This window comes from Phocoena sinus, chromosome 3 (assembly GCF_008692025.1).
Source record: "Phocoena sinus isolate mPhoSin1 chromosome 3, mPhoSin1.pri, whole genome shotgun sequence".
Taxonomy (NCBI): domain Eukaryota; kingdom Metazoa; phylum Chordata; class Mammalia; order Artiodactyla; family Phocoenidae; genus Phocoena; species Phocoena sinus.
In genome coordinates, this window is record NC_045765.1 from 114436795 (window position 1) to 114450635 (window position 13841).

The following is a 13841-nucleotide window of genomic DNA, read 5'->3' on the forward strand; positions in this document are numbered from 1 at the left end:
GTTAGGAACAATTTAGGGTTATAATTTTAGAGTACATTCTTAAATCCTGTTATAAGTATCTTAACATTTTAAATGATTTTACTTTCTACAGTTTTAACTATGCAGTTGAAAGCATCAGAGAGAAGTTGAAGGCAAAGCCTTTGCTTTTACAGGTTGGTTGATTAATATTTGGTTTATTAATATGAACAGATCCTTCTCAGTTTCCTCATCAACGTATTTTATTGTGGCATATTATATACATTTTTGAAGCTTTCGCAAATCCTTTTGGAAGAAGTTAGGATATAAATAAAAATAGGTATAGATTATGGCAATAATGATAAGAGACATTTGGGGGGGAGTGGGGAAAGATAAATTCTATCACCAGTGCAATTCTAATTGAGTTCTAATGATCATTTAATAAAATGTTAATCTCACTCTGACTTATAGTTACCAATTGGTGAAGGCAAAACTTTCAAAGGAGTGGTGGATGTAGTAAGTAAAGAAAAACTTCTTTGGAATCCCAATTCAGATGATGGAAAAGACTTTGAGAGAAAACCCCTCTTGGAAATGAGTGATCCTGAATTGCTGAAGGAGATAACGGAAGCAAGGAATGCCTTAATTGAACAAGTAAAATAAATACTTTGAGCTTAAAATTGCGTAAATATTTAGAAACTTTAAAAAATATTTATTGTGAAATTTCATCTGAAATTACATATGGAATATGTAAAGTATAATACAGTGCACACCAGTGTAATCGCCACCCAACTTAAGAAATAGAATATTAGCAATACTCTTGAATCTCCCTGTGCTATTCCCTGCTCTTCTCTCTCCCTTCCACTAATCATCTACCCCACTGTCACCACTATCTTGATTGCAGTGTTTATCTTTCATTTGCTTTACTTCATAGTTTACAGATACATGAAGTATTTAGAGTCCTCAACTTTATAGAGACAGGAAGTAGAATGGTAGTTACCAGGAGCTGTGGGGAGGGGAGAATGAGGAAGAGTTGTTTCATGGGTATAGAGTTTTAGTTTTGTGACATGAAAAAGTTCTAGAGATTAGTTTTACAACGGTGTGGAATATACTTACTACTTCCTAACTATTCACTTAGAAATGATTAAGGTGGTACTTTTATGTTTGTTATATTTTATCAAAGTTAAAAAAATTTTTTTGAATTAGAGAATAAGATTAGTGTGGACTAGAATCAACTTCCTGTGTTCCAAAGGTGAACAGCGATGAAAACAATGCTTATTATATACTTACTATATATTCTGGAAGCATAACTGGAATTGGTTATTTAAACTTCCCAGTATCACCATAGGATAAGTACTAGTATTATCTCCATGAGTAACCAAGACAAAGAGAGGTGATGTAACTTGACCAAAGTTTTTTTGAACAAGTTTTTAAGTAGTGGAGCCATTTCCAGACAGTTTGATTCCAGAAGCTATGCTTAATCATCATATTTGCTGCTTTTTGGAAAGATGGTTGGGTACATTTCTGCTATAGTTAGCTGTTAAAAATGTGTTTTTCTCACCAAGGTTGAATGTTTTGCTCCCTTTTACTATTATAAACTTTTGAAACTCTTTTGTTAATTTTATTGTCAGTTGAATTCTCCTGTCATATAAGCAGATGATTATGAAATGAACATGAATTAGATAATTACATTTTTATTCTTGAAATTATACCACTACCCCCTCAACTTAAATTTATTCCCTCAGTGAAGGATTATAAACAAGTTCAGTCATTTTACTTTGAATGTCTTGGAGATCTGGTGAACATTCAAAATATTAGAGGATTACCAAATGAAACTTTTTTTTATGAACTAAGACCCCCCCCCCCCAAATCTATTTAAAAACAGCAATTCATTGTATATATTATCATTGGCTATCAGCTGTGGACTTTTTATTTCTTTTGAGCACTGAGTAGGTAGCACACTTCATTGAGGTGCTCTGTCTGGCTCTGGCTTCCCATGAGTTTAGGAAACTCATGAGAGCGTATCTTCAATTTTCAATCTCCTTTCCTTTGAAAGAAAAACTCCTTATCTCTTTAGAAGATGTGAAGAGTTCCTTGGTCTGGATAAGTTAGATCATGTAGCTGTCTTGAAATATTTGGGTAATGAATATGGTGTATAGACTTAAGTTAATAGTTGTGATGATGAATGCAAGTTACAGAACTAAAGCCTTTCTTTATAGGTTGCAGATTTGGATGATGAATTTGCTGACTTGGTTTTAGGAGAATTTAGTGAGAATTTTGATTTGCTACCGGCTGAAAAGGTAAATTTTATTATTCATTTACTTTGACCAAGTTTTACTAATTGGATGTGGTTTGATTACTCTATTGTAGGTGGGGTTTTTTTTTCAACTTTGCATATCATTAGAAAATGCGGACTTAAAAATTAGAACACTGTTAAAAATTAAAAGACATTGTTCATTTACTGCAGGCTTTTCCCTTCATTGTGATCATTTCACTAAGTAGTATTAGGGAAATCACAGATAGAATTTTTTTTTTTATCTACTGGTCTTTCGGATACTATAATGGTCATTTTTCTCAGAACATTTTTTCTGAATCTGTTTTAGTTGTTAGTGGAAACTTATTCCACGTTTTCCCTTTTTTTGGTTTTCTTTTGAAATATATTAAATCAGAGAATAGGCCAGTAAAATACTGGTAGTATTTGAATTATGACAGATTTATTCAAGGTGTTTTTTATTTTTTCTGCCAGGAAACTTCCCCCATGAAAAGTTTTTTAAGTGGTAGTGTTTTAAGTGGGCTCCAAGATGAGCCCAGCAAATTCACTTGGTTATTTTTCATGAAAAGAAGTAAAGAAAAACACAAGATCTGTAGATTAATTTTGAGCCATTTGAAGTTAGAGGTGGAAAAAATTATTTCTTTTCTTTTGAATGAAATGTTGTAAGTTTGGGGCTTCCCTGGTGGCGCAGTGGTTGAGAGTCCGCCTGCCGATGCAGGGGACACGGGTTCGTCCCCCGGTCCGGGAAGATCCCACATACTGCGGAGCGGCTGGGCCCGTGAGCCATGGCCGCTGAGCCTGCGCGTCCGGAGCCTGTGCTCCCGCAACGGGAGAGGCCACAACGGTGAGAGGCCCGCGTACCGCAGAAAAAAAAAAAAAAAAAAGAAATGTTGTAAGTTTGAATTTTTTCTTGTTTAGTATTCGAATGCTTAAATGTGATGTTTATTGTGCCCTATAGTCACATAACATGATTTCTGTTTTCAAAGAGCTTACAATCTAAAATTAACCCACCGTTTCTCTTATCAATAGCTTGCAAGCACACCTAAACTTTTCTTGGTTTTTGAGGCCTTTTAAAAATCGTTTCTACTTTGATACCTCATTTTCCTTTGGATTTTATTTAATGTGGATTTAATTTATTTGGAGAAATTGTAACTCATTTATATTTCTAATTTCTAACCAGTTCCTCTAGGAGACTATCGAGGTTAAATCACAAGTATATTAATTCACTTATTCAAGAAATATTTTTATGCATCTACTTTATTTTAAGCACTTTTCCAGTTTCTTGTGATTTACAGTATCTTTATGGGACTTACTATAATGCTTATATAGATTTTACATTCTAGTGACTGGGGACACAGATAATAAAGTAATAAATATATATCTAATATACCAGGTAGTGATTAATGTTATTTACAATGAAAAATAAAGAAGAATGAAGCCATAAAGAATGATGGAAGTGTGCTGAGGAGTGATATTTTACGTGATTGGTTAGGGAAGGCATCTAATTCTGGGAAATTTTGGTCGAGACCAGAATACTACACATAAAACATTTATATCTCTGCTTTACAGCTACAAACTGCAGTACACAGAGTAACACTGGCTCAGACAGCAGTGCCTGTGCTTTGTGGAAGTGCCCTGAAAAACAAAGGGGTCCAGCCCTTGTTAGATGCTATTACTATGTACTTGCCTTCACCTGAAGAACGCAACTATGAATTTCTGTAAGTATGCAAGTGCATAGATTAAAATCGTATAGCCTTGAAAAGACAGGTAGACAGATAGGTCATGTTTCACAGAGAGTAGTTGAATCACAGTTTTTGAATAACATTGGTGAAGAATATTATTCTAAATAATATAATATAGAGCCATAGTAATTTTTACTTGAAAGGGATATTTGTCATCATCTCTTATAACCTGCTGTGTTTACAGATGGAGCTAAATAAGAATTTATGGCTTTTTTGCTGTGTAAAAGTATAAGTGTTGACTCTGCCATCTTAGTTAAAAAAAAAAGTAGTATACTGGGGATGTTTGATAAATATTCTATAGATACATTTATATTTATTCTGGATTTCAAGATTTTTCATAATATTTTGTAACTGTAAGGAAAGGTCCATTGTTTTTTCCTCTTGTCACTAACAGCTTTGTCCTTCGTAATAAATCCTCTAAAATCTGAGTGAGTTTTGTGCCAAATGGCAAACAGATGTGAACTTTGATCCTATTAACTAGGACCTGAGTCACTTTCCATATCCCTCAACTGGAGAGGCATTATGGTGATATGAGATGAGCATAGACTGTGTACTGCCTGGATTTAAATCTCATGTCTTCCAAGTTGCTTTAACCTCTCATCTATAAGATGCAGAGAATAGCACTTATCTCATAGGATTGTTACAAGAATCAAATGAGCTAATATTTATAAAGCACATAAAACAGTGCCTAGTATATGATCGACTCTCTATATAAGGATTTGTTAAATAAAATTAAAATTTGGAGGGAACAGGAAAAAGATTAGAGAAATTCAATAATAGAAGTGTCTAACCTACTTTGAATCATGGACTCCTTTGAAACTAATGAAAATATGGAGAAATATTTCCTCAGAAAAATGTACCTATATGCAAAGTTTGGCAATTTGAGAGGGATTCAAACTTTCTGAAACCTAGTAATGAACTCCAGTTTAAGGACATCATTCTGTAAGTGTTCGCTGTGTAAACAAGTTCAAGTTTATAGTGTAGATTTATATGGCTATGCAGCTGAAGAAAAGTGGGAGGAGAGAGTGAAAGCAATAATTGGAAAGTACCTATTTGTTTACCCTGTATGGGGTTTTAAGAAGTGGTGTGATGTTCCTAGGTATATTTTTTGAGGAGGGAAATCTAGGCAAGAATTATTTGCTAATAGAGGTAATATTTGGAAGAGAATCCGTTGTTTTTGTTTTTGAGGAATTAATGGTAAGATCTCCAATGAATAATTTAGTCTGGTGGAGGAAGAGAGGTACATAATACATTATTTAATTGGCCTTGGTAGCTAAACTGGAAGATATGAGGAATCTTTTGAGGACATCAAGGTTAGGTTTATGCAGTGATTCTGATCTGATTGTATAGATATATAGGAAGTGTATTTTAAAGTGGCTTTTCTGGAACTTCTCCTTAATTTTATAGGCAGTGGTATAAGGGTGACTTATGTGCCCTGGCATTTAAAGTTCTCCATGACAAGCAGCGAGGCCCACTGGTATTTTTGCGCATTTACTCAGGCATGATAAAACGCCAATTGGCCATCCATAATATTAATGGAAACTGCACGTAAGTAGAAGCCTAGGTTATTTTCTAAAACTTCACTCATTTCTTTAAATATACTTTTACTAATATAAATCATGGTTTTACAGGGAGAGAATAAGTCGTCTGCTTTTGCCATTTGCTGACCAGCATGTAGAAATCCCTTCACTGACTGCTGGTAACATTGCTTTGACTGTTGGGCTTAAAAACGTAAGTGACCAAATCTTTTCTCTAGGAAATAACAGATTAAATGTTTAATTAAAAGTAGGTATTTTGTAATAGCAGAAGCCCATAGACAATCCAAAAGCTATCAGTAGTGGAATAATGAATATTGTAGTATATTCATCAACATGGTTGAATCTCAAACATTTAATAGAAAGAAAAGTAAATTACAGAATGGATTGTATTCATATAAAGTTCAAATCCAAGTAAAATACACACACTATGGATATATACTTATGTTTTAAGTTTATGTAAAATAATGTTATTTTCATTGTTTTTTTTTCCTATCTTGATTATTGCAGACAATTAAATCTAACTTTATAACTGATCAGGTTAAAAAGCGAAGATATTTTGCCGATGAAGTCTCTGTAAGGGCAAGGATTTTTGTCTCTTTCGTTCTTTTGTCTCTTGTTCAAAGATGAATTTGTTTTACCAAATGAGTTTTAAATGTATTTTTTGCGTGTATGAATGTTTTATTGTTAGAACTTATTACAGCAATATTTTGGACAGAATTCTTCTACAACTTAAATTAGCTTTACCAATACAGAGTTATAATGAGCTTAATGAATTTGTCTCTCTTTTAAGTTCTGATGAAGAGGAAGTGCTACCTTAAAATTTTTCTTTGGTTTTCGTGGTCCTTGGTGGAAGCTGAGTGCTTGCCAATAGCCTGTTTTGTCCCAAGGCATCTTCTTTGCTTGCAGACTGCCACTGGTGACACCATTGTCTCATCCAAGTCCAGTGCTTTAGCTGCATGTCGTCGAGCGGAAAGGGAGGGAGAAAAGAAGCATAGACAAAACAATGAAGCAGAGAGGCTTTTGTTGGCTGGGGTGGAGATTCCAGAACCTGTTTTCTTCTGTACCATAGAACCTCCATCAGTGGCTAAGCAGCCAGGTACAAATAATCTTGGTGCATCAATTAATTAGTGCTCTGATAATTTAGATAAAATAGTTACATTTTAACCTCAAAACGTTTCTTATGTCACTGAGTTCAATTTTATGAGCATTTATTGGTAAGTATTTCTTTTTTTTTTTATTGGTAAGTATTTCTTGTGATTGGTCTAGTTTTTTAATTTGTTTTGATTTTTACAAACTCTTTTCATTTTTTTTCTTTCAGCTTTGCCATTTTTCTCTTACCATATTTTTCCTTATTCTGTTCTTGTGGTGCTATCTACGGGATTCTAAGTAATTGACCTCAGGATTGCCCTTCCAGTGTATTAGATTAGATGGTAACCAATTCATAACCGATTCGGTTTCCCATCACCATTTATAAAAATCAACTTTTCCTTGTTTTCTGGCTTAACTTTTAGAACTCAGTGAAGATATTTATATAGTATGTTTAATGTCATTTGACCTTTCTGAGTGATAAATAGTTTGTTCTTTAGCATATTGGCTCAGAATACTTCAGTGGCTTCTCATTACTTATAGCAGAAACCCAAACTCCTTAGTATAGTATATAGTAAAGCTCATGATTCCAGCTATAACATTTCTTGTTAGATTTGCTTGCATAGAGCATAAAACCCCCAAATAGCAGTTGCTTTAACGACAAAAGTTCACTTCTTTCTCTTGTAAAATATGCCTTGAATTGGTATCCCAGGGGTTCAAGGATGACTCCACACGTCATCAGGCACCCAAGCTCCAGTCTTTCCATCCCACTTCTTAAAATTTCCTTATAGCTACATTTAAAGAAAGTTAAAATGGCAAAATTAATTTAGTAATGTATTTTACTTAACTCAGTATATCAAAATATTATCATTTCAACATAATATAAAAATTATTGAGATACTTTACTTTCTTTTTTCTTTTCCATTTTACACTTACAGCTAACATTAATTCAGACTCGTAATATCTTGTACAGATGGGTTGTGGCTACCATTTGGACAGTGCAGGTCTAAAGAGGGAGCATGTGCATATCAGTTAATTGATTGTATCAAAGTATCTCTTTACTTTAGATGGCATATTTAATGCAAATAACATACAGTTGACCCTTGAACAACAGGGGGGTTGGGGCCCCAGCCCTCCACACAGTTGAAAATCCCAGTATAACTTACAGTCAGCCCTCCCTATACTTAGGTCCTCCAATTCTGCATCCGCGTATAAGCAGACCCGCATCAGACCCATGTTGTGCAAGGGTCAGCTGTATTCTTACTTCTTCCTTGGTGTGATAATTCATCATAGAGTGATCACATTAGTATCTCTTTATTCATGATGTAATTTAGCTTCCTTTTGCCAGTTTCTTATTATTGTATGTGTTTCTAAAGTATTTTTTGCTTTTTTTGTCAGTTCCTTAACCTTTGCAGAACATAATCAGATGATGTTACTATCCCATTTAAACCCTTCAGTGGCTTCCCAGTGCACATCCAAACTCTTCACTATGGCCTTCAATACCTTACATGGTGTGTTCCCTGTCACACATCTCCCGCCTCATCTGATGCTACTCTTCCTTTTGTCCACCAATATCCAGCTAGACTAGCCTTCTTGTTTCTCCAGTAGAAGCCATTCCTTGCACAGCCATTTCCTCTATCCGGAATTCTTTTTCTTCAGGATTTTACTTGCGATATTCTTTTTGGTTTGTGTCTTTATCTAAATCATCCTGGACAGGTCTACCCAGGTCAATCTCAAGTAACCTCCCATCACTATCTCATCACCTTGTTTTATTCTCTCCAGAACATTTCTTGCTGTTTGAAATTTTCTTTTTCAAAATTTGCTTGTTCATCTATTTTCCCACTAGAATGTATAGTACCTTATCAAAAAAAATGAAACATAAAGATAACAGTTATTGTTTATCCTCTAGATTTGGATCATGCATTGAAATGCCTTCAGCGTGAAGATCCCAGTTTGAAAGTGAAGCTAGATCCTGACTCTGGACAAGTATGCATATTATTATTTAATCCCCAGAGTCTTTCAGTAAAAACATTTGTGTGTGTGAGAGAGAGTGTTTAAGTGCATATATCCAAAACATTGATTGGTCTATGCCCCTGAAAGAAAAAGCCTTTTTTGATTCTCTCATAAATTTCTGATTATATTTTGACTGTCAAGTTAAATTCTCCTAATTCCTCAGTATGATTATACCTTACTTATATAAACTACTTTCCAACATTTCTACCTTCCAGAAGACAGCCTTTTGTGAAATTTTGAAATAAGGTTCAACCCCAAGAGAAAACCTTGAGCCTCTTATGCTAAAACTTATAGAAGCAGCTTTCTAAAGGAAGGATGCATAGGTATACTTTTTTTTTTTTTTTTTTTTTTTTGTGGTACGCGGGCCTCTCACCGCTGCGGCCTCTCCCGCTGCGGAGCACAGGCTCCGGACGTGCAGGCCCAGCGACCATGGCTCATGGGCCCAGCCGCTCCGTGGCACGCGGGATCCTCCCGGACCGGGACACGAACCCGCGTCCCCCGCACTGGCAGGCAGACTCCCAACCACTGCGCCACCAGGGAAGCCCTAGGTATACTTTTAATGATGATAACACACCTAAAATGGGTGAGAAGTGATAGATTACAGCCTAACAATGTGGGAGGAAATAGAGACCTAAAGTAGGTACAGGACTGTGCTGTATATTATATAATACAGTAGAAGAACACATATTCATTCTGCATCTTCTTTTTAGGGGGGCAGGGTAGAGTTTATATAAAATTCTAGAAAATTTTCCTTAAAAAATTATAAATTTGCCTTTAAAAAGGATAAACTGATTAGTTAATCTGAAAAATATGGAGTACTTTATTTTCCCAAATGCCAGCTAAATGAGGTAGCAATTTAGTTTAATTGATTCTGAAGGCTACAACAGCAATTAAAACAAACTTTTTATTTTAAAAATGCCAGTACATATTTTTTTTTAAATAGCAAATAACATTCAAGTGTACAAATTAAAAATTAAAGTCTCCCTTTCAGTCTCTCTATCCTTTTCTACATAGGTAATCACTGTGAAAACTTGGTGAATAGCCTTTCACACTTTTCCAAACATCCATTTTTCTGCTGTGCAATGTTATAAAACACAGTATTTATGTTTCCAAATATATATGTACAGATATATAAGAAGTCATTCTATTTGTATTATTCTACAACTGGCTTTTTTCCAAATAATTACTTCTTTAACTTTATATTAAAGTATAGCCCTCATACATCAAATAGTTTTTTGTTGTTGTTCCTTACAATTATAGTTTTATTATAGTGTGAGGAAACAAATCAGAACCAGCCAAAGGAAGAGACACCTAGGGCAAAGTCTGAGAGGGTTCTAAATGCAATGCTTTTCTTCATCCTCCTGGCATAGAGTATTGTCAGTCAGGGAAGCTCACCCAGGCCTTCCATGCCCAGAGTTTTTATTAGGGCATAATCACATACTGTCTATGTGGTTGACATTTAATCTCTAGTGCCTCCTGTAGGTTTGGGCTACTACCTTTACTGTCTAGGTTGTAAATGGGTACAGCTATTCCAAAGCCGCATCATAAATCACATTGTTAGACTATCTGGTGGACAAAGTCCCCAGACAAGCAAAGACATTTCTATCAGGCAGCATCTTGGCCTAGAGATAACTTCCCAGTAGCTGAAGGCAAGGGCCAGATCTCTCTTTAGGGTAAAGTTAATGCCTCACTACACAGATGGTATATAAATAAAATGGGGCAAATGTGGATTCCTTGCACTATATTCTCTCATACACAAAGACCTTCTTCAGGAATAACCATTGTTGCTTTCTAAAAACAAAAACATGTTTTGGTTGGTTTTGATGCAAATTTGACTGTTCTAACAAGGACCCAAAATAACATTGGTTCAAAGAATATAAAAGTCAGTTTCTCTGTCACGTAAAGTTCCAAGCTACTTTGGAAATTTCAACTGCCCACAAAACTGTAAGGTGCCCAGGATGGTTGGAAATAGCCATGTGGTTGGCAGTGTTTGGGGGAGGGATTATTCCCCCCATTCACAAGATGTTGCCCTCATTCACATTTCAAGACGGTTGTCTATATCTTCATTAAGAGAAGGGCTTTATTTACCCTTAAAGACATAACCCAGAAGTTACAACATCATTTATGCTTATATTTCACTGGCCAGAACTACCTTTGTGGTTGGGAAGTGTAGTTCTAGTTAGATACCACTTACCCAGCTGATAATTCAGCTATCAAAGAATAAGAGATTGGCCTAGTGATTCACTTTTAATTGATTTATTATTTCAATCAGAAAAGTTAAAAGCAGTGTTTTGATGTAGGAGCCAAAAAAAATTACGGAAGAAATTCATTTTGTAAGTAATGAAAAATAAAATATATTGATATACCTTTATTAGTATTTTGTGATAAACTTAATTTTTTCCTTGATCTTTGTTTTCTTCCTCTTTTAACCAGACTATCCTTTGTGGCATGGGGGAATTGCATATTGAGATAATTCATGACCGAATCAAGAGGGAATATGGACTGGAAACCTATCTAGGGCCCCTCCAGGTGGCATACCGAGAGACCATCCTAAATTCAGTTCGTGCTACAGGTAAAAAATAAAACATTTCGAATTCACAGCATTTAGAATTTGCTGGTTCTGTTGCTCTCTTTTTCTCCAGGACCTGTTTTCTGAATCTCTTAGTTTAGTTGCATAAGGCAGGGTTCATAGTCACTAGTGTCTTTCATCAGTGGGGACAGGTTTTATGTGTGTGTTTTCTTGTTTTTTAGCATTTGTTTGTTTTAGACATAGCTCTATTTCATTACAACTCATTTATTACATATATTGGCTGAGCCACTCATCAAGCAGGCGTGCAGTGGGATCAGCCATTGAAGTAGACAGCTCATCCCGGTCCTCACTACCAGAAGGAGTATAACAATTTGAAGTTGGTGTATCAGTTTCACTCCATAAAGTGAGTGGAAATGTTGGGTGGGGAAGGTAGAATTAGATGAAGGTAGTCAAACTTCCAGTTGTAAGATAAATAAGTACTAGTGATATGATATATGACATGATAAAGATGATTAATACTGCTGTACGTTATAAATGGAAGTTAAGAGAGTAAATCCTAAGAGTTCTCATCACAAAGAAAAATTTTTTTTCCGTTTAATGTTGTGTCTAGATGAGATGATGGATGTTCACTAAACTTTCTGTGGTAATCGTTTCATGATCTGTGTAACTTAAATCATGTTGTATACCTTAAACTCCTGCAGTGCTGTATGTCAATTATATCTCAATAAAATAAGATATAAAATTTAAAAAGAAAAAAACCAAAAATAGAGTGGAAAATAATTTCCACTATTTAATAAGTATGGTAATCCTGTGCTGATGGTATTCTTAAGAAAGTGTACTTTTTATATTTCTGTCCCAAAATGTAAGAATGCATGATTTTTCTACATATGATAATTTCAATTTGGTTCCTCAAACAAAAGAACATGACAATCATTCCTATCCGCCCCCCAAGGAGAAAACATGGGCAGGTTTGTGAAAAAATATAGAAAAGATATGTTTAGGATAACTAGGAACTTTTAAGCAACTCAGCGATTTGTAAAAAGGCCAGGTGGTTATTTTTCATTGAAACTTGAAAAATTAAACAAGCAGGATATAGGGGCAAATGACATGATGATTTCTCTTTCTGGACTTTATATCTGGAAAAACCAAAAATTCTGGGAAAATATAAATAACATCTTTTAAATTAATGTCTGAGATGGTTAGAATGTAATGGAAATTTCTACAGGCCAAAAAGGAAACTGGAGCAGGAATCTTGGAAAATAAGCCAGCACCTAAGCCACTAGCTATCTTGGAGAAATCTGTGGTAATGTCTAACCTAGAACTTGAGGGCCACATCCTCATGGAAATAATGAGGAAAATCTTCTCCATAAAAGAAGAGGACAAGGAAACTTGTCTGACTGACTGTGGGGCAAAGGGGCAAAATTTCTGAGAATTTGTAACTGTAGGCTTCTGATAGCATTTTCAGCCTAAATTCATAGAACCAGTTTGACCTGAAAAACTCCAAACAGAGAAGAATTTAGTGTAAAGTGCTTATGGATTGGTAATATACCAAGGAACCTGGAGAAAACAAATGTAGGGCCTCTTTAGATAAATGTATCCTCAATCCAGGCCTCAAAGAAAATCCCACAAAGGAATATGAACTCACAATTTAAAAACTTTTTCTTTAATAAATTTACCTATTTATTTTTAGCTCTGTTGGGTTTTTGTTGCTGCGCGCGGGCTTTCTCTAGTTGCAGCGAGTGGGGGCTACTCTTCGTTGCGGTGCACGGGCTTCTCATTGCTGTGGCTTCTCTTTGTTGCGGAGCATGGGCTCTAGGTGCATGAGCTTCAGTAGTTGTGGCACGTGGGCTCAGTAGTTGTGGCTCGAGGGCTCAGTAGTTGTGGCACATGGGCTTAGTTGCTCCGCGGCATGTGGGATATTCCCTGACCAGGGCTTGAACCCATGTCCCCTGCATTGGCAAGCAGATTCTTACCCACACTGCCACCTGGGAAGCCCCCCCCCGCAAAAAAAATTTTATTTATTTATAATCATAAAACCTTGAGCAAAGGCACAAGGAGCAAAAAAGGCAGCAGAAACAATAAACATCACAGGCAGACCAGCAAAGGCTTCTGATACTAGAATTATCATATGCTGAGTATAAAAGTATTATTTTTGAAGAAATAAGAAAGGGGATAGAAAGTATTAGTAAGAAATAGGAGACTATCAAAAATAAGCAAGCAACAGAACATCATGTTATCTGAGAAAGAAAGGAAATGCTCAAAAAAATAATGGGGATGTGTCATAAGGGCACAGGAACCAACCCGAAGAGGCTCCACTGGCTAAATCTGGGTTAATTTGAACTCCACAATAATTACGAATAATCATAGACCACTGAGAAAAAGTTGGAACTCATGAGTCCATACTGATGATAGATCAACAAGAAGAAGAGACTCTTCTTCATTACACTGAAGTGCCAAATGCTGACTGTTAGATGTTGAGGAGGAGGGCTGGAATAAGAAATTGTCATCTTGTAATATGGTGAATGCTTAATATTGAGTACATTGTTGAGCAGCATATTTGCATGGTCTTCAAGTGTCTCGCTCTAGATTGCTTATTAGTTACAAGGTGAAAACTAGTAACCAGATGCTGCAGCAATCAGACCACACCCTGACTGGACAGTCAGATCACTAATGATCACATCACTGATGAGGAGCAGATTACATTTGTG

The 13841-nt window shown here is 35.6% G+C and overlaps 1 protein-coding gene across 5 annotated transcripts in view; it reads left to right on the forward strand.

The window, feature by feature from the left end:
- GFM2 (GTP dependent ribosome recycling factor mitochondrial 2) overlaps positions 1-13841 on the forward strand; it is a 46754-nt gene that overhangs the window by 21543 nt on the left and 11370 nt on the right. For 4 of the 5 annotated variants that reach the window (XM_032625882.1, XM_032625886.1, XM_032625885.1 and 1 more), the window contains 9 exons: positions 92-152; positions 427-606; positions 2172-2252; positions 3794-3942; positions 5374-5514; positions 5598-5697; positions 6411-6600; positions 8500-8576; positions 11037-11175. In XM_032625882.1, coding sequence (XP_032481773.1) covers positions 92-152; positions 427-606; positions 2172-2252; positions 3794-3942; positions 5374-5514; positions 5598-5697; positions 6411-6600; positions 8500-8576; positions 11037-11175 — 1118 coding nt within the window. The remainder of the gene's footprint in view (positions 1-91; positions 153-426; positions 607-2171; positions 2253-3793; positions 3943-5373; positions 5515-5597; positions 5698-6410; positions 6601-8499; positions 8577-11036; positions 11176-13841) is intronic. The other variant, XM_032625883.1, reaches the window with a different exon arrangement.